At 49.8% G+C, this 24,179-nt stretch overlaps 1 protein-coding gene across 2 annotated transcripts in view; it reads left to right on the forward strand.

Annotated features, from left to right (window-relative positions):
• The window catches only part of OTUD7A (OTU deubiquitinase 7A), a 388,394-nt gene extending 365,163 nt beyond the window's left edge, over nucleotides 1-23,231 (forward strand). For both annotated transcript variants that reach the window (XM_060401687.1, XM_042235175.2), the window contains exons 12-14: nucleotides 12,741-12,855; nucleotides 13,046-13,130; nucleotides 14,222-23,231. In XM_060401687.1, coding sequence (XP_060257670.1) covers nucleotides 12,741-12,855; nucleotides 13,046-13,130; nucleotides 14,222-15,667 — 1,646 coding nt within the window. In that variant the 3' untranslated portion in view covers nucleotides 15,668-23,231. The remainder of the gene's footprint in view (nucleotides 1-12,740; nucleotides 12,856-13,045; nucleotides 13,131-14,221) is intronic.
• Nucleotides 23,232-24,179: the final 948 nt, after the last annotated feature.

A 24,179-nucleotide genomic window follows, 5' to 3' on the forward strand; every position in this document is an offset into this window, starting at 1 on the left:
GCGTTCATGTACTGAAGTCCTATCCCCCAGGCCTCAGATTGTGACTGTATTTGGAGATGGGGTTTTCGGAGGGGTAATTAAAGAGAAATGAGGTGGTTAGGGTAGACCCTCATCCACTGTGATTGCTGGTCTTACAAGAAGAGTAGATTAGGACAGGGACACCCACGCAGAGGAAATCGCAAGAGGACACAGAGGAGAGAGTCACCTGCGAGCCAAGACAGAGGCCTCAGAAAGAAAGGGCCCTGCTGACACCTTGTGCTTGGACTTCCCGGCTCCAGACTGTGATTATAAATGGCTGCTGTGTAAGCCCCTCACTCTGTCTTTCGTCGCCACCCAAGCAAACCAATGCAGGCAGAAAGAATACCTGGTTACTCAAGCCCTTAGGAATGAATGAGAAACTGCCTTGTTTCTCATTAGTCTGGCTCAGCTTATCATTATCACCTTCTTGACCAGCGGATGCTACGTTCAGATCCATCAGTGACCTAGTCGGTGTCTGTGAGCTCTCTGTCCTCAGCAGCTCCTGTGTGGGGATCCTGGGACCCACTGTAGCTGGTGGTAAATTTTTTTTATAAAGTAATATTCTGCAGGCTCTACAGATCCACACCCCAGCAGATGTTTGGAGCATGGTTAGTCTTATAACTCTGCTCCAGGGGAAGGGGTGATCCCACCGGGGAGGTTCAGCAGAACAAAGAGCAGGACCATTGGATATATGATCAAGGGTCTGGCGAGCCTGCCATGGGTACACGGTGCTCCGAGAGCTGGGGCTGGAACTGGGGACAGACAGCTGGCCCTAGGTCAGGGGGACAGGCTGAGGGTGAGCTCCAGCTCTCCTGTGTATACCTGCGCAGCTTGAGCCACGGGGAGGCTCATTCAACAAGTGTTCACTGTGACAGCACGCTCATGACAGTGACAGTCCTGGACGGCCCACACCTCACACGGTGAGAGCTTGAGGTGGAATTCCTTTCTTCCAGGGGTCAGCAAGGCTGCAGGCATGGGTCCGAGCAAGGCAGAGCCTCTCCAGGTGACCTGGGCTCCAGAGACAGAATAACCCCACACCACAAGTCACGAACTCTGTTTTCAATCTGTATTTTATGCACAGCTCACAGTTAAATCCCAATCTATGTTTTATGATTTCCCAAACCAGATACAATGCGACATTTCATTTCCAATCTATTTGACAACAAACTGTGCTTTTTCTTATAGGATTGATTTATAATAAACAGCACTCATTTCCTATGAAGTAGAAATTGGTCTTAACAGGCCATGAATATTATTAAATGTTCCATTTAAATGGATTTTATAATATAATTTTGTTAACATAGCAGCCTAAAATGATAAATTAACCTTTTTCTAATAAAACTGGCCTATCTGTGAACTTGTTTAAATACAATAATACAGGAACCACATACCACCCCACCTGTTACTGGACATTATAAGAATCAGATAAGTTCACAGTAGCAAGAAGGCTTTAGAAATTCCTAGCATTCCCTTTGCAGTCAGGCTTCTTCCTGTTCAGCCACTTTCTAGGTTTGTGATTTGCCACTGAAAGACACACTCAGGAAGGGTGTGGAGGCCAGCTTGCCTCTGCACATGGTCTGCAGGCAGCCTCGCTGGACCACTGGCCACATACCGCTGCTGCTCCTGCCATAGCCTCGAGTGTGGCTCCCAGAGGTGGGGGCCACCCCAGGGCCTGGGGATAAGACGAGGGGTGTCATCTTAAACATTATTGGGTTTTGATACACAAACATCTCAAACAGCCCCCACATGGCCAGGAGCAGTGGGTGGAACTTCAGGGATATGAGTTCTGGCCTGGGCTTGCAGGGGGACGTGAGTTCAGAGAGCTGGGTTTTGCTGGTCAAACGCCCAAGAGTCCGGTTGTCCAGCAACATCTGCACCACCCCAAGGAACATCAGCTCTGAAGGCCAAGGCTTAGTTCCAAAGGGATGCCAGCTGTGCTTAACTACATGGAAAGAACTGGCCAAGGGTCTTTCACTAGGAACCTGGGGCCTGGAGAGATGAGGGGGCAGCAGACATAGACACAGGCTCCTTCAGACCTCCCCAAGGTGTCTGAGCCGCAGAAAGAGCGTCCTCCAGCCACCACCTCTCCGACTGCTGAGTCAGCCCAGCCCCCATCTCCGTATGAAGTGCTGTCTCTCCCCTCAGGCTGCCCCAGGCCACCTGTGGACCTGCAGGCTTCTGATGGGTGGTGTTGGGGCTGGACATGGCCTTCATCAGTCCTCCTGCAGAAGAAGAGGTAGACAAAGCCCCAGGTGCCTGTCCTGCCCCCTGAACATGGGGAAGCAACCTCTTAGTCAACCAGCGTGACAGTCTGTTTCTGCTCTCCAAGAAGCCTCCCTCGTCACCATTCCCCAGGGTTGCGTCTAGTGCATGAGAAAACCTGTGTCCAGAAAAAAAATGGACAGCTTCCTGACAACCCAAGTCCAGTTAGAGAATTGTCTCTGGGGACATTTTTCTGGGGAAAGGGTCTATGGGAAAAACGCATCCTGACCAAAGTCCAGTGGGCTGCCTGGAGCATGAGGCCACAGGCAGCTCATCAAGCAGGAACTCGCCACATCCCTGGCATTCATGGAGGGGAAAGAGCTGCCATTGCTGTGCACCTTGAGGTGTCGTGAAGCAAATTCTCATAAAGCAAGTCTGATTTTTCCCAAAGGCACAAGGATGCCTTACCCAGCCAGGGAATTCTGCATCAGGCCCACCAGAGGTGGTTCTTGGGCACTGATGGGCCAGAGCCAAGGCCGCAGTGGGTCAGTCGCAGGGAAAGAAGGAGGATGGCAAGGACCACCTTTCAAAGGCTCCTGTTCTTCATTGCAAGGCTTCCCAGGAGGCACAGTGGTAAAGAATCCACTTGCCAGTGCAGGGGACTCAAGAGACACAGGTTCAGTTCTTCATTGACCAGGTTTCTACGTGTCTTAAAGCCACATGCCCTGTCTTCCTCATCTTTGCATCTCCAGCACCGAGACACGGGGGGAGAAATTAATAAATGTTGCATGAGTGAATAAACAAGATTAGATGCTCACAGTCTACTAATTTCAGATAATTTTTAAAAGGAGGGGGCAGCAGGGCGACAGCAGTAGTAAAAGGAAGAATGCACATTGTGGAGTAAGGCCGACCTGTGGCCTGGGCGAGTCGCACCAGGGTTCACTCCTCCTCTGTAAAACTGGAGCAAGAACCCTGGAGCCAATGTAAGACCTGTCAGTAACGAATGCGGCGCTCCTGACACAGTGCCTGGTATTGTCAGAGAGTTAGACGCAGAGATCCATGGAACAGAACAGGGAACTCAGAAATAACCCCACACAAATATACTGAGAGGATTTTTGACAGAGAAGCAAATGAATTAAATGGAGGATGGATAGTCTTTTCAGACAAATGGTGATGAAGCTATTGGAAATCCATAAGAAAGAAAAGGAGCCTAAACTCAAACCTCATTTATACAAAAATTAACTCAAAGTTGACTGCATAATAAAAGGGAAATGTACAACTATGGACCTAGAGTTAGGTAAAGAGTTCTTATATATTGTCCTATTTGTTCCGTGTCTCTGGAGATCCGTGACTAATAGAACCACTAATCTGTTCTCTGCCTCTAGAATTTTGTCATTTCAAGCATGCTGCAAAATGGGAATCACACAGAATGCAGTCATTTGGGATTGGCATAATCCAAAAAAGAAAAGTTGGATCTCTACTGTGCAAAGATGGTGGGAAGAGGTGCGGGGGGACAGGAAGGAAGGAGGAAGAGAGGAAGGCAGGGAAGGAGGAAAGAAGGAAAAACAAGTTACAGATTGAGAGAAAATATTTGAAAACCACGTATCAACAAAGGATTTGTATCTAAAATATACAAAGAACTCTCAAAACTCAATAGCAAAAAGAAAACCCTCCAAACCATCCAAACAAAAATTGGGAGAAGATAGAGCAGACATTTTACCAAAGAGAAGATACAGAAGACAAATAAGCCCATGAAAAGTTGGTCAATGTTAGAACCCCAAGAAATCACTGAACACCTATCAGAATGACTAAAATCTTAAAAACTGACACCACCAAATGCTGGGGAAGATGTGGAATAATTGGATTGCTCCTACACTGCTGGTGGGAAGGTAAAAATGGCTCAGCCACTCTGGAAAACAGTTTGGTGGCTTCTTGTAAGACTAAACATCACTTCCCATGCTGCTGCTGCTGCTGCTGCTGCTGCTGCTGCTGCTGCTGCTGCTGCTGCTGCTGCTGCTGCTGCTGCTGCTGCTGCTGCTGCTGCTGCTGAGTCACTTTAAGTTGTGCCTGACTCTGTGTGACTCTGGACGGCAGCCCGCCAGGCTCCTCTGTCCATGGGATTCTCCAAGCAAGAGTACTAGAATGGATTGCCATGCCCTCCTCCAGGGGATCTTCCTGACCCAGGGGTGGAACCCGGGTCTCCTGCATTGCAGGCAGCTTCTTTACCCCTGAGCCATCAGGGAAGCCCTCACTTACCGTATGACCCAGCATTTGTAGTCCTGGGCATTTACCCTAGAAAAATGAAGTTATGTTCACCCAAAAGCCTGTACACAAAACTGCTCTATTTGTAATGGCCAAAAAACTGGAAACAACCCAAATGTCTTTCCTGGGTGCATGATTCAACATACTGTCTATATCACAGAATCATACTCAACAATAAAAATGAATGACTGTGATTCATACAATTACTTGAGTGGACCTCAAGGGAATTATGCTGAAGGGAAAAAAAACAAAAAACAATCCCCAAAGACTGCATTCTATATGATTCTAGTTCTGTAACAGTCTTGAAATGACAAAATTATAGAGATGGAAAACATATTAGTGGTTCTGTTAGTCAGGGATTTCCAGAGAAACAGAACCTATGGGACACATATACATATATAAGAGGAGATTTATTATAGGAATTGGTTCACATAATTATGGTGCCCAGGAAATTCTACTCTCTGCCAACTGCAAGCTGTAGGACCAGGAAAGCCTGTGGTGTAATTCAGTCTGGGTCCAAACACCCAAGAACCAGGAGCACTGATGTCTGAGGGCAGGAGAATATCAATGTCCTGCTCAAAGAAAGACAGCCAATTCCTCTTTCCTTGGCTATTTTGTGCTGTTTGAGCCCTCTGTGGAATGTATGATGCCAGCCCATGTAGGTGAGGGCAGTTTTCTGTATCCAGTCTACCAATTTAAATGCTAATCTTTTCCAGGACTGCCCCCCAGACACACCCAGATGTTATGTTTACCAGCTCTCTGGCCATCCCTTGGTCCAGGCAAGCTGATACCTAAAATTAACCATCATGGTGGTAGACAAGGATTAAGGACCAACAGGGTTATTTAGAAGCATGCTGTTTAAATTCCAAATGATGTATGTTCAAGATTCTCCAAATGTCTTTCTTGGTTATGGGTTTTTATTTAGTTTTGGTCTGAGAACAAACTTTTTATGATTTCTCTTCTTTTAAACCTGGGAAGGTTGGCTAAGAATATGTTCTATTTTGGTGACTATTCCATGGGATCTTGAAAAGAATGCGTGCTCTGCTGTTGTTGAGTTCCATAAATGTCCATTAATTCAAGGGTTCTGGTGATGTAATTCAGTCTTCTATATCTTTGCTGACTTTGTCTGCTTGTTCTGTTGGTTCCTTTGGGGCAGTCTCCAACCATAAAAAAGGGGCCGTCTCCAACCACAATTAGTGTGTCTTTCTCCTGTCATTTTTGTTAGTATTTGCCTCATGTACTCTGAAGTCTATGCACACATGTAGGATTGTGATGGCTTCATGGAGAACTGACCGCTGAGTCACTATGTAATGTTCCTCTATGTGTAACAGGACTGGCCCTGGAGTCACTCCAGTTTTCTCTTTAGTATCTTTTAGCCTATGTATGTCTTTATATTTAAAATGGATTTCTTGCAGTCAATATATACTTGAGTTTTGCTTTTTATCAATCTGACAGTGTCATCTATGAATCAGTATGTTTTGACCACTCACATTTCATGCTAGCTCTCTTCCGTTTGTTCCATCTATCTTTATTCCTTTTTGTCTTTTACTGTCTTCTTTATTTTTATTTAATTTTACTGGAGTATAGTCACTTTAGTATCTTGTGTTAGCTTCAGGTGTACAGCAAAGTGAATGAGAAAAATATATATATATATGTGTATATATATATATATATGTGTGTGTATATATATATATACACACACACACACACACTCTTTTTTAGATATTTTTTCCATATAGGCCATTCCAGATTATTGAGTCGAGTTCCCTGTGCTATACAGTAGGTCCTTATTAGTTATCTATTCTATATATAGTAATGTTTATGTCAATCCCAGTCTCCCAGTCTATCACCCCAAATCCACTGGTAGCCATAAATTTGTTGTCTACAACTGTAACTCTGTTTTGTAGGTAAGTTCATTTGTACCCTTTTTAATATTCCGTATATAATTAATATCATATGATACTTATCTTTCTCTGACTGCACTCAGTATGACAATCTCTGGGTCCATCCATATTGCTATATATATTCTTTTTATGGCTGAGTAATATTCCATTATATATATGTACCATATCTTTATCCATTCATCTGTCAGGGGACATTTAGATTGCTTCTGTGTCTTAGCTATTCTAAATAATAATGCTGTGAGCATTGAGATACATGTATCTTCTCAAGTTACGGTTTCCTCCAGATACATGCCCAGGAGTGGGATTGCTGGATCATACGGCAGTTCTGTTTTTAGTTTTAAGGATCTTTTGCTATTCTGGATTAGCAAGGTGTTTCCATCCAGCGCATTAAAGATGTCACTCCACTATCTTCTTACTTGTTTAACCATGAGAAGCCTGCTGTGATCCTTTGTTTCTATATATGTAATGTGTCTTTTTCCTTTGGCTGCCTTCAGTATTTTCTCTTTGTCTTCCATTTTTAGCAGTTTGAATGTATTAGATATATTCAGATTTGTTGCTGTTGTTTTGCCTGCTTGCTTTTTTCTTAGCCTCTTGGATCTGGTAGGGTTTGTCATTTGCTTTGGAAATATTTATATAAGTAATGTCAGCCACTATTTATTTAAATATCTCCTCTGTTTTGTTCTGTCTCTCCTTTCCTCTGGGATTACACTTGCACAGATCTGGGGCTATCTGATACTGCCCCACCAATCTTGGATGTGCTGTTCTGCAAACCCCCAACTCGTTTTTTCTGTTTCAATCTAGTTAACATCTATTGACCTGTCTTATTGTTCACAGACTCTTTCCTCAGGTGTACAAAGTCTTGTAATCAGCCTCTCAAAGTCATTCTTTATAATTGTGGTTTTTTTTTTAATTTCTAGCATTTCAGTTTGACTCTTTCTTACAGGTTTTTTTCTCTGTGATGAAATTAACCATCAAATTCTGCAAGGTATCTCCTTTTTCTCTTTAGAGTCTTCAACTTATTAATCAGTTACTTTAAATCATATCTTATAGTTTCAACATCTGTGTCCTGTCTGTCTTGTCCTTCACCTGGCTTCACCTGTCAGTGTGCTGGTTTTCGCCCGTCTTTCCTTATGCCAAAAATGTTTTGTTGAAAACCAGCCATCTTGAGTAGAGCAATAAAGACTAAGGTACATCATTTTGATTCCATTTGTTTTGCTGCATGGAATTTGGATCAGACTAGATCCAAACCCAGCCTTCAGATTCTTCCAGTTATATCTCGTGGGTATGGTGGAGCTGGTATTTCTCACTGTCTGCCTCATGCTTTATGCTGCGCCTTACTTTGGCATGGGTCTCTCTCCATATCCTGGCCCCTTTTCTAGCAGTAGATTGCTACTCCTCACAGCTTCTTAGCCTGGGTATGGGAGGGAGAGCCGAGAGGGTACTGTTTCTTTGTTCTGATTAAGCCTCTTTCTCAGGCAGGCGCTGTGTCCCTGGATCTGAGGGGAGGGAGTGACCTCCCCCAGCTGTAGTTCTGGGCTCAACACATATTCCTGCCCCTCCCCCAGAGAAAAAGAGACTTAGTCCCTATGTTCCGCTCCCTCCCATGCTTTACTGGAGAAAGGCCCTAAGACCAGTGGCGTGTGCTGCCCTGCTCTCTGCAGGTTCTTCCTTAGTACAAAAGTCTTTGAAGGACACTTTAGAATGCTGGCCAGTCTTTTTCTGAGTACCAGCTCAGGTCCCACAAAGGGAGGGCTGTGTGTGCTCGAAGATTTCCCTTATGTCTGTGGCCCCCAGGGTCCTGTATTCTTTCCACCAATCGACATCCTTCCTTTACCAACTTGTTAACAATTTTAGCTGAAATCTTCTTAGTGGGGTCCAGCTGAAAGAAAAAAAAATGTGAAAGTGCGGTCGCTCAGTCATGTCCAACTCTTCCCGATCCCGTGGACTGTAGCCTATCAGCCTCCTCTGTCCACGGCATTTTCCAGGCAACAGTACTAGAGTAGGTTGCCACTTCCTTCTCCAGGGGATCTTCCAGACCCAGGGATCAAACCTGGCTCTCCCACATTGCAGGCAGACGCTTTACTGTCTGAGCCACCAGGGAAGCTGGGGTCTAGCTTAACCAATTAAACTCATGTCCATACCTCCTCAAAGACACGTGTCTTTCCTTCGACCTGGGGCTAGCCAGTTGCCTGTGACTTCAGCTCTTAGCCAGTTGCCTGCGGCTTCAGCTCTTGGACAGGTTAAAGGAAAGGTGTGAATCTGCCTTTGTCTGGCTTCTTGTTGTTACACAAGTGGGACAGCCCTTCTTACATCCCTCAAAGAAACCAGAAGTCTCCATTCTTTTTTGCAAAAATAAGTACTGAAAATTGGTTGCTGCTTTGGCTACCAACTTTGTCCAGGCTGTTTTGAGATGATGTCTATATGTTTCCAGGTTACCAGGGAATTCTCCATGTAAGAACACTGGAGTACGTAGCTGTTCCCTTCTCCAGGGGATCTTCCTGATCCAGGGATCCAACCCAGGTCTCCTGAATTGCAGGCAGATTCTTTACCCTCTGAGCCACCAGGGAAGCCCCCAAAGTATTAGTCACTCAATCGTGTCTGACTCTTTGCGAACCTGTGAACTGTAGCTCACCAGGTTCCTCTGTCCATGGAATTCTCCAGGCAAGAATACTGGAGTAGGTAGCCATTCCCTTCTGCAGGGGTTAAAAGATAGGAGCGTGCTTTTTCAAAGGGCCTTGGGGAGGGAGGGAGTTCACAGGCTTACTTTGAAAAGCATTTGCTGTTCCTGACATTTGCCACCAGAGGGCAAGTCACACATCAGTCTCCTTCTCACCGGGTGAGGTCAGGCTTCCCAGGCTTCCAACAGCGAAAAGTTAGGTGTATAAAGTGAGAGGCAGAGGCACCTAAGTGCCTGAGTCTCACAGAGGGCTTGTTTTCGAGGCCTCCCTCTAGGCTGTACAGCTGGGGCTCCTAAGCCCTGCAACCCTGACCCGTTCTGACGTCCAGGCTGAGAAGCTGCTAGGAGCCTGCTGGGTGGTCAGGCTCTAGCACCTACAGGTGATTCCAACCTTCTGCTTTTTGTGTTTGGGGGGAGGTGGACGGTCAGGGTGGGGAGCCCAGGACATCCAGCCCAGCTACTGAGGAGAGGAATTCCCAGGGGCCCTTTGGTAGGGAAGCTGAGGAGGCTGCAGAGCTATACTACTTTAGTTGGTTTATCTGACAAATAAGCTAAAGTCATAGTGGTTTCGAGTGATAAGTTTGCTTCTCATGCAAATAAAGCCTAAAACAGATGTTCCTGATGAGCAGGCAGGTCCCCTCCAAGTGGGGAATCAGGAACCCACCCCTTATGTAGGGCCTCCATCATCAGAAGGCTAGAGGGTGGGAAGGGTGTTGGGAGAAGGCCCACTGCCCAGGGCTTCACACAGTGCCTCTGCTCACACCCCACAGATACAAGCAAGCCTATGTTCTTTCTTAATGCTAGGGTGGGGGCTGGAAAATGTAGCCAGGCCTGGGCAGGTGCCCTCAAGGCACCTCTCCCCTGGGAAGGTGGACTGCCAGACCCCAAATTGTCCACATTGTACCTACAGAAATTACTTCTAACAGATTATTATTCTTGAACAATGTTTGCCAGATTTGCTTAATTTTAGACCCATGGAGGGAGAAGGCAATGGCAACCCACTCCAGTACTCTTGCCTGGAGAATCCCAGGGACAGGGGAGCCTGGTGGGATGCCATCTATGGGGTCACACAGAGTTGGACACGACTGAAGCAACTTTGCAGCAGAAGCAGCAGCAGCAGCAGCAGACCCATGGAGAATGGAGAATGCTTATTTAAAATAGAATCCTTGGGTCTGTTTCCTGGACACTCTGGATTGGCCATCTGCATGGGGGCGTGGAGTGGGTGCCTTTACCAAGCTCTCCCTCCAGGAAGCCATCCTGCCCTGTCTACAGAGGGAGCCTCTACCCCCGGCCCTGACCCAGGGGTGGGAAGCCAGGCCAACTTTCTCTCTGTTGTCATGGTGACTCTTGGGACTATGGGGCCAGCTCCTGGGTATGACCCAAGGGAGGCTGGTCCTGAGCCAGCCCTGCAGCCCCCGCCCCGACCATTGTGACTACTCTACAGCTCAGCCCTGGGAGGGATGGCTGTGAGTCACAGACACACCAGACAAGACCAAACAGTCTGTGGCCAAGGTAGACCAAGCTGCCCCTGACCTCCCAAACCAGAGCACAGTGCCGCCCAGCCCCATCCAGGTGAAAAAGCAAACCTGTGTTTCTCTTAAACGGGGGCTAGGGGGTGGAGTGGAAGAAGACTATGTGTGTCATTATTAACACTAGAGGGCAGCACCGAGTCAGTATTTCTTGTTTCTTACTAGAAAATCAACTATTAAACGGGTATTCAGTCTTAGATTTTATGTATTTGTTATTTATTGATTTGCCTTTGTTTTTTTGCCACGACACCTTTGTCATGAATCTTGGGGAAATGACACCAGACTTGTGGCCCGCATCAGAGGGGCAGGGGGAGGGAATGCGCGGAGGAGTAAGAAGCAGAGTAAACCCCAGGCAGGAGCAGGGCCCCTGCGCCCTAGGGTGGCGACTGGGGGCTCCGTGTCCTCAAAGACGGGGCTTTCTGTGCCAAAGGAAAGCAGCGTTTGGGAGACCCCGTGTGCTCAGTCAGGGTCAGGCAACATCTGGCCACCAGCACAGGAGTGGGGCAGAGGCGCTCCAAGGCCAGAGCCGGCAAGGCTAACCCTGAATCAGGGAGGGCCGCGCCCAGCTGCCAGCTTCTAACCCACTTCCCCATCTAGAAGGCAGTCCAGCCTCACCTGCCTCCTAAGCCGGTGGGACAGCAGAGGTGAGACCTCCCTGTGGAGGCCCCAAGGCCCCAGCAGGTCTGAGTGTCACACCTGAAGGTGCACTGGTCCCTGCACCCACATATACCACCCCCAGCGTTTGGGCAGGCCAGCAGGTCCTGCCTCCACCCTGACCCTTCTGAAGTGGGCCCAGGTCCCTGGGGGCTGAGGCATGTTTTGATGAATCAGTCCCTCTGTGCAGTGAGGGGCCTGTCTCTCCTCACTGCCTTGTTGTTCAGGTGCTCAGTTTTGTCTGACCCTGTGACCCCATGAACTGCAGCATGCCAGGCTTCCCTGTCCTTCACTATCTCCCAGAGTTTGCTCAAACTCATGAGCCAATCATGCCATCCAACCATCACATCCTCTGTCGCCCCCTTCTCCTCCTGCCTTCAGTCTTTCCCAGCATCAGGGTCTTTCCCAATGAATTGGCTCTTCGCATCAGGTGGCCAAAGTGTTGAAGCTTCAGCCTAGGCATCAGTTCTTCCAGTGAATATTTGGGGTTGATTTTCTTCAGGATTGACTGGTTTGATTTCCTTGCTGTCCAAGAGACTCTCAAGAGTCTTCTCCAGCACCACAGTTCAGAAGCATCAATTCTTCAGCATTCATCCTTCCTTATGGCCCAACTCGCACATCCGTACATGACTACTGGGAAAACCATAGCTTTGACTATACAGACCTTTGTCAGCAAAGTGATGTCTCTGCTTTTTAATACTCTGTCTAGGTTTGTCATAGCTTTCCTTCCAAGGAGCAAGGGCCTTTTAATTTCATGGCTGCAGTCACCATCTGCAGTGAAGATTTTTGGAGCCCAAGAAAACAGTCAGCCCATTTCCACGTCGCCGCTTTGTCCACCTACACGTTCCCTCCTCAGAAGGCTCGGTGGTCTGCTCCAGAACAGCTTGCCAAAGCTCCCTCAGGCTGCTGTTCACCCTCAGGGCGCTCCTACCACCTGACAACAGAAGCTGTATATCAGCTGTTCATCCCGCCCTCAGTACAGGGTGTAAGCTCCCGTGGCCAAGGCTACTGTTTGTGTGGGTCCCACGCCGACAGACCTGCCCAGTGAGCTCACGAATGAGCAGACGGCAGGCAGCCCTCACTCCCCTCCTCTGGGCGGAGCTGGGTGGGCCTGGCCTCAAGCCCTCTCCCCACTGACCTCACTCAGTGCACTGTCTGGCCTGGGTCCGGTCCGTAGAAAGGGCAAAAGCAATAATAGCTTCTTTTTGTCTGCTGCCCCAGGAGGGCACCTGCCTTTGGATCCATGTCTCCAAACTGCTCTTTGGCATCCACAATAAAGACATTTTCTAAACTGTTAGTGGTGGTTTTGAAACCTCCAGCCTTAAGGCTCCTGCCCATGTAGAGGTCCTGTGTACACCTCCATTTGGTTTCCTTAATCACGGCAATACTTGGGCTCAGTGGACTTTTCCTGTCCTCCCTAGTGGTCACGGGGGCTTCGAGCCTCTGCTCCCACCCTGGGCTGTCTGGTACAGGTCTCTCTCTTTTGTGTTCCAGCCGTGATCCCCCTGACGGATTCAGAGCACAAGTTGCTGCCTCTGCACTTTGCCGTGGACCCTGGGAAGGACTGGGAGTGGGGGAAAGATGACAATGATAACGCCCGGCTGGCCCAGTAAGACCCTACCCTGTGCCCCTCCCTCCCTACCAGTGCCACTCGAGGCAGGCTGTTGCTGGGTTTCCCCGGGAGGGCCTAGGTGAGGCACCCCTGCTCCTAGCAGCTGGCTGGCCGGCTGCCCTGCCGGTGGGAGGGGTCCATGCGGGCAGGCTGGGGCGCATCTCACTTGCTGTTCCTCTCTCGCTAGCCTGATCCTGTCACTAGAAGCCAAGCTGAACCTTCTGCACAGCTACATGAATGTGACGTGGATCCGGATCCCCTCTGAGACCAGGGTGAGCTTGGCTCGAGCCAGGACAGACCAGCACGCACCCTCAGCTTGGGGTGGGCAGGCAGGGTGCACCCTCCCCCACGCAGGGCCCCCTAATGCTGGCTTTCATCCTGCCTACGGTCTTGGAAGCCCCAGCTCCAGCTGAAACACATGTCTGTGCGCCTGTGTGCTTGCGGGTCTGGGCATAGGCGTGCGCTCCGACTAAAGGAGTTTTTCTCCCCTTATTTTCTCCAGGAGAGGCAGGAACACACCCTCAAAATAAACCGTAGACAAGTCACAACACAAAACTGTCTCTGCCGAGATGGGAACATGATGTGCTGCCATGGAGCAGAATGAATTATAAGCCTGTGTGTTGGTCCTTGAAAAGGCAGGGAACCAAGGCGCGATTCCTCTGCACTTCCTCTTCTGCTCTCCCCCCTGGGAGGGTAGAGCTGTGAGAAAGGGGGCTGGTGCCCCACTTGCCCCCCTGCCTCTGGTTAAGGCCATGCGGGCCCTGCCTCCAGATGTTAAGAATGATTCGCTTTAAGTATCTGGCTGATGTTTTTGTGCCCTCACTTTCCTGTAGTGAAATCTCAGGAAAGGGAATTTTTTTTTAAAGCTTACAAATAATTGCCCCCCCAGACATCAGTTTAATTAAGCATAAAGTGGGGCCCATAACTAATAGTTTTTAAGTTTCCATGAAGAAGGCAAGGAGGGCAGTGCCCAGCACACAGCCAGTAAGTACCCAGGACAAGTTGGCACTGCTCAGAGTGCTTTTGTACTTCAGCCTTTATTCCTATCTGATTTTCACAGGGCTCCCTGATGCAGGCCCTGATACCCATATGGCACAAGTGACAGTCAGTGGCAGTCTGGTTCCAGAGTCCAGCTGCCTGGACTACATGATGTGGCTGTGGGTGTTCTCTTCTAGGGCCCACAAGGGCTGTGAAGGCAGCAACTCCAGATCGAGGATCAGGAGACTCGGGCTGGGACACAGCTCGGGCTTGGGACAGTCAGGCTGGAGGCAACACCAAGGGGGTGGGGGTCTGCCTCCTGCGGCAGCAAGGGGAAGGCTGATCTCTAACCTCCTCCCTTTCCTGCCCTCCCTCTCCTCTGCAGGCCCCTCTGGCGCAGCCAGAGTCCCCGACGGCCTCAGCAGGGGAAGACGTGCAGTCCCTGGCCGACTCGCTGGACTCGGACCGAGACTCAGTGTGCAGCAACTCCAACAGCAATAACGGCAAGAACGGCAAGGACAAGGACAAGGAGAAGCAGCGCAAGGACAAGGACAAGACCCGCGCGGACTCTGTGGCCAACAAGCTGGGCAGCTTCAGCAAGACACTGGGTATCAAGCTGAAGAAGAACATGGGCGGCCTGGGCGGCCTGGTGCACGGCAAGATGAGCCGCGCCAACTCCGCCAACGGCAAGCACGGCGACGCGCCCGAGCGCGGCAAGGAGAAGAAGGCCAAGGCGCGCAAGGGCAGCAAGGAGGAGTCGGGCGCTTCAGCCAGTACGTCACCCTCGGAGAAGACCACGCCGTCGCCGACGGACAAGGCAGCGGGCGCGTCGCCGGCCGATAAGGGCGGCGGGCCCCGCGGCGACGCCTGGAAGTACAGCACAGATGTGAAGCTGAGCCTCAACATCCTGCGCGCCGCCATGCAGGGCGAGCGCAAGTTCATCTTCGCCGGCCTGCTGCTCACCAGCCACCGGCACCAGTTCCACGAGGAGATGATCGGTTACTACCTGACCAGCGCACAGGAGCGCTTCAGCGCAGAGCAGGAGCAGCGGCGCCGCGACGCCGCTGCCGCTGCAGCTACCGCCGCAGCAGCAGCCTCCACGGCCAAGCGGCCGCAGCGCAGGCCGGAGGCGGAGGGTGCGCCCGGCCCCGAGCGCGCCTCACCAAGCCCGCAGGCAGGGCAGCCCACGCAGCTGGTGCTCAAGCTCAAGGAGCGCCCAAGCCCGGGGCCCGGAACCAGCTCCCGGGCAGCACGGGCGGCGGCAGGCGGTTCGGCCTCCCCAGGCCCCGGCGGCAGCTCGCGGCGCACGGGCGCCAGTGGACCGGTCCCCGGCCGCAGCCCCCCGGCGCCGGGGCGCCAGAGCATCATTCACGTGCAGGCGGCGGGCGCGCGGGACGAGCCGTGCGTCCCAGCTGTAGGCGCGCTGCGGCCGTGCGCCACGTACCCGCAGCAGAACCGCTCACTGTCATCACAGAGCTACAGTCCGGCGCGCGCCGCCGCCTTGCGCACAGTCAACACGGTAGAGTCGCTGGCGCGCGCCGTCCCAGGAGCCCTACCCGGGGCGGCGGGTGCGGCCGAGCCCAAGTCGCAGACCTACACCAACGGCTTCGGTGCGGCGCGCGACGGCCTGGAGTTCGCCGACGCCGACGCGCCGGCCGCGCGCTCGAACGGTGAGGGCAGCCGGGGCGGCCCGGGTGCGGGCCCCGCGCAGAGGCGCTGCCAGCGCGAGAACTGCGCGTTCTACGGGCGCGCCGAGACCGAGCACTACTGCTCGTACTGCTACCGCGAGGAGCTGCGGCGGCGGCGCGAGGCGCGCGCGGCCCGGCCCTGAGCGCGCGGCCCGGCCCTGCCGCCGGGCTGTCCTCTCCAAGTTGTCGGTGTCTCCTCTGCGCCCTGGTCCACCGGGAGGCCGGCGATCCTCTGTCCGTGCTGTGTACGTGTTTGGTCAAACGTTCCTAATGGTGCCTGAACCTACACTGACGCCACTCAGGTAGTAGACGGATAGGAAACAAGTCATACTGTTGGAAGTGGGTGTGCTGGCTAGCATCTGCCTCGTACCTGTGGAAACTCAATAGCCATTGCAAGGGTATTTTTGTTCCTCGATAAGAGAAATAAAGAAATTTGCAGCCCTTTGTTTTTAGAAGGGAGTGTTTTACATGCTTTTTTTTTTTTTTTTTTTTGCTTTTTTTCCCCCCTAACCCGGCTACTGACCTCTTTCATGTAGCGGTCACCTGCGTGCAATCATTGCCACCCAGGGTTTCGAGGCGAACGCGCGGCCCTGGGACTGCGGTGGCGGCTCTGCCTCGGGCTTCCACCTGTGCCCTTCCAGGGGCCCTGGAGGACAGGGCGCTCGGCTGCCCACTGGCGCCCTGGTGGTCTCTCTGGCCCCTTAGGAATACGCGGCTCCATCTCATAAGCAAAACCTCCTCCCACAGCCCCCGGCTCAGGCGACACTCACACTGCCATCAAAGCCACGGGCGTCTGTAGGCTGGGCACGGGACAAGCTACCTCGCGGGGCGCGGTGATGTGTAGCCGTCACTCCCGGTGCGGGGCAGCTCAGGTGACACGAGCTTTCCAAAGACACCGTGGGGCCCGCGGGCAAGGTTGCGAACTCACGATTTGGAGTTGCCCATACATGAGCAAAGATGACAGCCTGTTCACATTTCTCCCTTCCCCAGTGAACTGTCGCCGGAGGGGCCCCTCGGAAGCGACCATCGGTGCCCCAGGAGAGAGGCGAGGACTTGACCTTGCGGTCACTGTGTAACCCCCCACTAGGCCGCCCTGAAACGCGGCCCGCCCCTCTTTCCAGAGGGCAGGGACTGAGGGCCGCTGGGAAGGAAGCCCACCCCCACCTCCACCCGCATCTGTCTGGGATCAGCCGGGTAGAGGCGCGCCGCTCCCGTCTGGGTCCCCTCCGCATCGTGGCTCCAGAACACGTTAGGGGCAGCCCCATCCCTGAGCGGTCCCTATATTGGTGCCTCCTTACATTTCTTGAGGAAAGAAAAAAAAAAAATGTGTCCTTAGCTACCCTGTTCTGAGCAGCAATATGCAGCGTCTTCCTTCCAAGATTACCTCTGGAGAATACCGTTCTTGGCCAAGGACACTGAGGCGTTAAACCTGCCTCTCTAAGGAAATACCTTGTTTCCAAGAAATACAGAAAATGATGAGTAAAATCCTCACTAGCAAAAGAATCCTTTAAAACCTGTGAGAGCCTTAGAATAGCCTCTAATAATCCCAAGAAAGAGAGAGAGCACCCTGCTTCGCTGGGGTGTATCTAAAGAAAACACGGGAGGCAGATCATCTCTTCATTGGAGCCAGCTTCTCCTTCTCCAGAAAGGATGCTTTTCCCCAACATAAAGAGCAGCAAAAAAAAAAAAAAAATTTTTTTTTACTTGTTTGAATTATAATAAACTAATTTGAATATCTCCTGTGAGTCATTTTTGTTTTTAATTATCCACAGCAGGTGGAGTTTTCGGTCATTTATTCAAGTTTTACATAAGTCGTTCCTTGGAATTATTTATTAAATAGGACCTTAAATTTTTTGGAAGTTTTACTCTTCGTGCTAAACAATACTTTCAATGTGTGGTAATCACTAACATTCATGACCCTCATATTACTGGGGTTTCTTTTGTTGAAAGGAAAAAAAAGCAGTTTTTTAAAAAATCTCTCACCAAGAGGGTTTGTGGCAGCTTTTTGAACTGATTCTTCACATTATGCTAACCAACTGCTTTGCCATCCAAAGCTGTGAAGTCACAGGAAATAAAGACTGCTTCACGTGTAGACACCGGCTCCTGCCCTGCGTCTCGCAGAAGGTGGAGCAGCCAGCTTGGAAAGTGCTTCCCTGTGCATTCATAAACCAAACACACAGGCACAGCAAGGCAAGGCAGAAAGTAACCACTTGTTTAATTTTTCAACATGAAAACAGCCAAACAGAAATTTCCAAAACTGGCTATGCAAATATTTTATCTTTCTCATGCTCTCCGCCAGGTTAAAAAAAAAAAAAAAAAAAAGGCAAACCGAGATTTAAAACAGTCTATTTGTAGTACAAGAGGAAGAACTAGGCAGTGTAATTTGTACGTATTATAAAAAACCAGTGATCTGTTCTAGCTCCTCGAATTTCAGTCACCTCTACCCCAACCCCATCTGACATATGTGCCATAAATAAGAGTCTGAGATCCAACTCCAACCCTAGACCCCAGGCTCTTCCTCTCCCCCCAGAGTAGACAACCCCCTGTCTCTCCATGAGGTCACTAGCCACTCCATGTGTGGAGCACCTGTGGGTGTCGCTACCTGGTGGAAGACACGATGCCCTTGGTCAGCATTGTTTACAAACAGTCATTTCCTCTTGTGAGAGACCTGGATCTATCCTTCCTCTAAACAGTGTTAAAAACAGAGAGCCCACTGTTTCGCTAAATGTGATGGTCCAGCCCCTCCGTGTTCACAAGAGCTTTACCCCTCATCCCTGGCCAGACATCTCTTAGACCAAATGAATTCATCAGGCTGCGCGAGAACCATTAGAAACAGCTGTGTTTTTCACATGTGGGTCAAGAGATCCCTTAATGTCCTTCTGTGGCCTGGGGGCCCTTGGTGGAGTGGGGTGAAAGGAAGTGGTTTGGGGCACTAGAGAAAAGGAAAACAGCCAGTCTATATTCTAGAAAGGCCATGAGTCCCACCAAGGCACAGGTCCTGGATGCAGACAGTCCCACCTGTGAGCTGTCTTCCCCTCCAACCTGGTCTGGCCAAACTTCCGTTTCTGGGACTGTTGGATGTCTCTGACAGTAAAATTCCAGAAGGAACCCCAGATACTTCTAAACCCCAGTGGAGGTTATTTCAGTCATTCGCTTCACACTTTCTGCATCTGCGTGACCTGGGTATATGATTTTTTTAAACTAATATATTGTGAAAGGAAGGCATTTTTAAGTGTATTCTGTTTGTAGACTTTATGCTATGTTGATATTTTACAAGCCAAGTTTAAACTGTACTATAGAAATTATTTTTATATTATTTTCAGAATATGCCACAGAGCAATATTTTGCACCCTTATATTGTCACGGGGTTGTCCCCTTGGAGGGCTAAATTTAGGTTGGGTAGGGCTCCAGTGTGGGCTCTGGAGGATGAAACACTTTCTGCTATTTGTTCACATCTGATCTGAAAGTGGAACTGTGTGAATCTCTTCCTTTTTCTGTGGAAAGCTTGATTCATTTCCTGTTCCTGGATTTTGGTACTGCACTTCTCCTCTTAAATGAATACTTCCTATTCACTAAGTTACCGTGGACTTTTTTCTTACCTATCACCACCCAGTGGCTCCAGTGGTGTTCCAAAAAGTTGGGATATATTACTTTACAAACTTTATGTTTTCCAAAGTGATTTGATGTGTTAATTCTGGAAGCATACCGTCAGGAATTTAGTGACTCAAGATAGAGGGGCACACCTCGGGGTGTGAAATGTTCCTGGTAGTACCCACTGTCTCTGAGGCAGGGTCGTGGCTACATGACTCTCACACCCTTGCTTAGCAACCACGAGCTTATTTAGCAGACTATTTTGTAGAAATAAACTTAACTGATCAAAATATATTTCATGTTAGTTAAGAAAAAAAGGGCTGTACCCATCAGTGGTGGGAAATTTGTGCGAGGTTAAAAAAAAAAAGGCTTTGCCAAACCATGTGTTTTATTCTCTGTGTCTTTCATGTTTACAAGAGATGTGGAGTAAGGTGCTTTTGGGAGGGTTTCTTTCTTTAGGGTATGAGTCAGTTTTCCGCATTGTGGTGTGGACTTTACAAATTAAGTTCCTCGAGTGCTTTTTTCTTTCTCTTTCTTCCAATGCTTCTAATAAATAAGAAGAGAACATGTGTCACGGCTGCCCAGGCCCTGCCTCATCAGACCTTGCTGCCCAGGCATTGCCTCCATCCACAGTCTGACTCTGCTGTCACCTGAGCGCAGGCATGTTCAGGAAAGGGCCCTGCAGTGACTGGCACCCCTGACACCAGGGAACAGGTGCCCCCTTCAAAAAAGCCTTAAAGCGGTGGCTCTCTGGAGACCCCCGGGCCACATCTTGCACTTCAGTCCTAACTGTAAACTCTCTTTGCTGCTGGAACTGGCTGCTTTGATAAGGGGGCTCCAGGGTAATGAGGGGCACCCAGCTTCATTCTTGTTTCAGTCATGTCCCCCCAGCCCACTCTCCAGTGGGGGTCCTGGTTCCCTAGAGCGTGGTTCTAATGATGGGTTTGCTGACACGGGGATGAGTCTAGAACTCTTCATCACAAGCACCCATTGGTTGAGAACAGTTTCATGATTGTTCTGAGCAATGTGCAAAACTGTTCACAGTTATGCAGGGGGCTTTGTTCCCCCAAACCAGTGCTTTCTTTTCACTCCACGCCCCCCAGTAGAGAATAGAGAGGGGGCTGCCCTCCATGGACCCCTCGGGAATAAATGTGTGTGTAGTTTGTGCAGCGTCAAGATGCCAAGGCCCCCCCCTCTCCCACCCAGGCTGACTTGGTACATACATCACCCAAGGAATAGCATAGAAACTAGAATCTCTGAACAAGGCTAGCAATATTACTGTTTCTGTTTATTTTGCGAAATAATTTGCTGAAATTTTCAGTTTTGCTACTTGATTGCAAAAACAAACTTCTACCAACCCTAATTAGTGTACACAAAGTGCCCATTGCTTATCCTTTTTCATTCTTTCAAGAAAACATCTCAAGGGTACACACAGACATAAACACACACTCAGTTCCTTAACATAAGATAGGGGTTACCACTACTTTTTAAAATATAGGCTGAATATGCTCAAGACGAAAGTAACCCATTTATTTTAAAGAGGATAAATTAGTGGAGCCAGTTCCTTGAGAACGTCTATGATAGCACAGACACTGAAAGGTGACTTTAAATGAAGGGACAACCAGGTCCTTACAAAGACCACTCCCACCCCCGGACTTCTCCAACCTCTGCCCCAGTGACCCAAGCCTGCCTCTGGGCCTTAGCACATGTCCTTCTGCCTGGCATGTCCTCCACTGACACCCATTCTCAGCCACATGTCTCACCCTTCACTACCTGCCAGTCTTTGCACCAATGTCACCTCTCAAGGAGGCCTTCCCTGACTTCTTTATTTAATAAGCCAGCACATCCCACCCTCCTGCTGCCCGTTTATCGCCATTTGAAGCCTGCATGTGAATTATCCATTCATTGATTCAGTGTATGCCTCCCTCCAGCTCCGCAGCATGTCAGCTCCATGTGGGCAGGAATTTTTTGTATGTTTTGCTCATTGCTGTACCCCTGGTGCCTACAACAGCACCTGATATGTATTGGATGCTGGAGAAATACTTGTTGAAAAAAGGAAATGAAATCAATCATTTGACAGATGTTAAGAAACTTACAAGTATCAGCTTCAGACTTTATCAAATAGAGCATTCTTGCCCCTAAACGGGGAGAATTTTAGCTGATAAGGCAGCCTGTGGTTCATGAAGACCAGATGCGGCAGTGAGCACCAGACCCAATGGTGGCAAGTATGCCATGTAAAAGCGCCTGCCCCAGTGGCCCTCCCTCACAGAGAAGGGACTCTGCTATCTACAGAGGACCCTTTGGGATAGGCTGAGGTGGGGACAGTTTCCTCTAGGGCAGCTCTCATGATCATGCCCCCTCCATGAGGTCATCGTGGGCCTGGACCATTCTGGAGAGGCCCTTATAATGGGTCCTTAGGACACTGTGCCTTCCATGTCTCCAGGGAGACAGGCCTTCCTTCCTTCCTAGAGCAAACTTGGTGGCAGCTCAGCCAGGAAAGGGAGACAGCCTGACCACTGGCAGGACTCATTCTCATGTCACCAGAAGCAGACCCGCAGAAGAAAGAGACAAAGGGCACAGTGCGGACAGTGTTGGGGGCCCCCGGTTGCCCCCTCGGTCATGGGTATGTCTGGGAGGCAGAGCCCAGCCATTGCAGAGCCAAGCAACACACAATCCTTGGGCCCAGCTCCCAGGTGGCCCTACCCGCAGGTTGGGGAGGGACGCCTCCCCTTCCACACTATCTGTTCTCTCCCGGCTGATCTTCCCACACACCTGACCTTGGCGTTTACTTCTAGGTCCTTTGGCCAAATGTGTTTTCCTCAAAGAGTTGTTGGCAAAATACTGTTACACGCTTCTTATAGGACCCTTGGCCTACTGGGGCCTGGTTAAAAAGCCTTTGTCCTTCTCTTCTTCCCCTTCTGTGGTTTTGATGTCATTTCTCTGGGTGCCATACTTTAGGGTCCCTCACTTTGGGGGGAAGAGCTCCCTCGTTAGCACTTGCTCGGCAGCTGCCCAGCAGACGGTGAGTGGGCCCACGCAAGTGTGTCCCTCTGCTTGAATTGCCAAATAAACAATCTTCCTCTCATTGCTGCCCTGACAGATGAGCAGGATTAGGGGTTGGTCCTGCCAGTCCTCAGAGAGGGCAAGCTTTCCAGGGCTGCCCCCTTGGACCTCGCAAATTTGTCTCCAAGACAGAAGAGCCCTGCAGCCCATCCAGTTTTTCCCACCTACCTGGAATGGAATCCAAACACCCGCCTTGGGGTGATGATTTGGCAGGGGGGAGTGGGGCAGCTTGTCCCATTAACTTGTGACCAAAACTAGAGCACGGTTGGAGACGGGCCGTGGCCCGGAGTCCACGAGGCAAATGCCACCTCCCAGAGCCAGTCATCATTCAACATCCTGAGCAAGCCCCGGGCCCTCCACCAGCCACGGAGCCCTGAGAACCACAAGGGTCTTCCCTGGGTCTCCACTCGGAGCCTGAACCCCGTTCACCCTCAGCTTTGACCAGTGGTCTCATTTTAACTGATGGGTGTTGATGTGTAATTGCTTGGTTTCTTCCCATGTGCACTGGCAAGTGAATGTAGTTTCTCTGTCTCTTTCCCTTCCTTCTTTCCTTCACAGGTTCATTTGACTGATTTGGGGATGAGATACATTGCTTTGTTTGCCCGGTTTACTTATTACCAAGGACGAAAGAAAACACTGAGGCAGAAAGGGGTCAGAAACCTTGTTACCTTGACCAAGTCATCCTGGGCCCCTTTCTACCTGCAAGTGTTCCTTCCAATTCAATGCAAACATTCTTTTCCATCTTGGTCCATCCTTGGAGAAGCAACCCATTGTAAGAGCTTATCTTTGGTGGTTGGGTTGTTACTTTGTAAAGTATTAAAGCACTAAACCAATTTTTGCAATATGTAGTAAATCTTGCTTTCATTTTGGAAAACTTCCAGTAATGACTACTACTGCACTTTTTATAGAAGAACTGTATTTCATTTCTTTCTTTTATGAAAGATTATTTCAAGTAACAATAGCTCTGTAATCTGTGTGATACGGCTTCTCCATTACTTGACACGGAGAGAAGCTTTGATGCCTACTCAATAAAATTAACATGTTTGTAAAGCATTGGCTGGTCCGATTATTTACCCAATCCTGTGTCCCTGGTAATACATCATCTAAGAAAAGCTTTTGGCTCAGATGAAGAGGATTCTAACAGGCATCCATCCTCACCCAAATTTAAGAGTTCTTCCAATCAGAAGAGTTGTAAAACCAGCAGTTTTATTATGTGAGACAAATGTTTCTCTAAATGGTCAGGACACTTTCTGTTGGAAAACAATAGAACTTCCGTAAATGTGTGTTTGCCAAACATCAGCAAGAGGGCAACTGGGAGGGCAAGAGAATGAGAGGATTTTATGGTGGGGTTTTATTTGTGTGTGTTTTGCTGTTCAGGAGAGGCACGTGTCTGTGAAAGAAAGTAAGTGGGCTTTCCAGAGGCTCAGATGAGGTCCAGGGCTGCAGGCCTGGCCCAGGCAGGTGACAGGCCCCCGGCACATTCAAAGCCATGTGCCCCTGGGTGCTGGAATGGGGGCAGAGGTGGTGGTGGTGGCCACTGCGCTCTGCATCAGGCCTGCTCTAGGCTTCATCAGATTCTATCCAGGCAACAACCCTGTGACTTAGATGTCAAAATCCCCATTGTGTAGACAAGAAGTGAAATTTGGCGAGGTAAGTGGTGAAACCAAGATTCCAGCTCCAATTTGCCTGATGAAAGAACCCGAGCTCCAAGCTGCAGGGCCTCCCAGGAGCATCTCCCAGCCTGTGCAGTGGGTCGACTTGACCTACAAGTCTTCTCACTTGAAGAGTGTGGGGGCACGGTTGGGGAAGGAGAGGAAAGATGCTTGGCTGGCCTGTAAGGGTGCTGTGGTCCTGGGGTCAGTGTCTTGCTAGGTCCCCACCTTCCATTTCTGGCTCAGACATTTTTTCTCAGCTAGAAAGTGGGAGACTGCACTCAGTTCTTGCAGGACAGGTGGCAAATCCCAGACAAAAGGCACACTCGTCCACCAGCAGCTTCAGGAG

This window comes from Ovis aries, chromosome 18, assembly GCF_016772045.2.
Source record: "Ovis aries strain OAR_USU_Benz2616 breed Rambouillet chromosome 18, ARS-UI_Ramb_v3.0, whole genome shotgun sequence".
Taxonomy (NCBI): domain Eukaryota; kingdom Metazoa; phylum Chordata; class Mammalia; order Artiodactyla; family Bovidae; genus Ovis; species Ovis aries.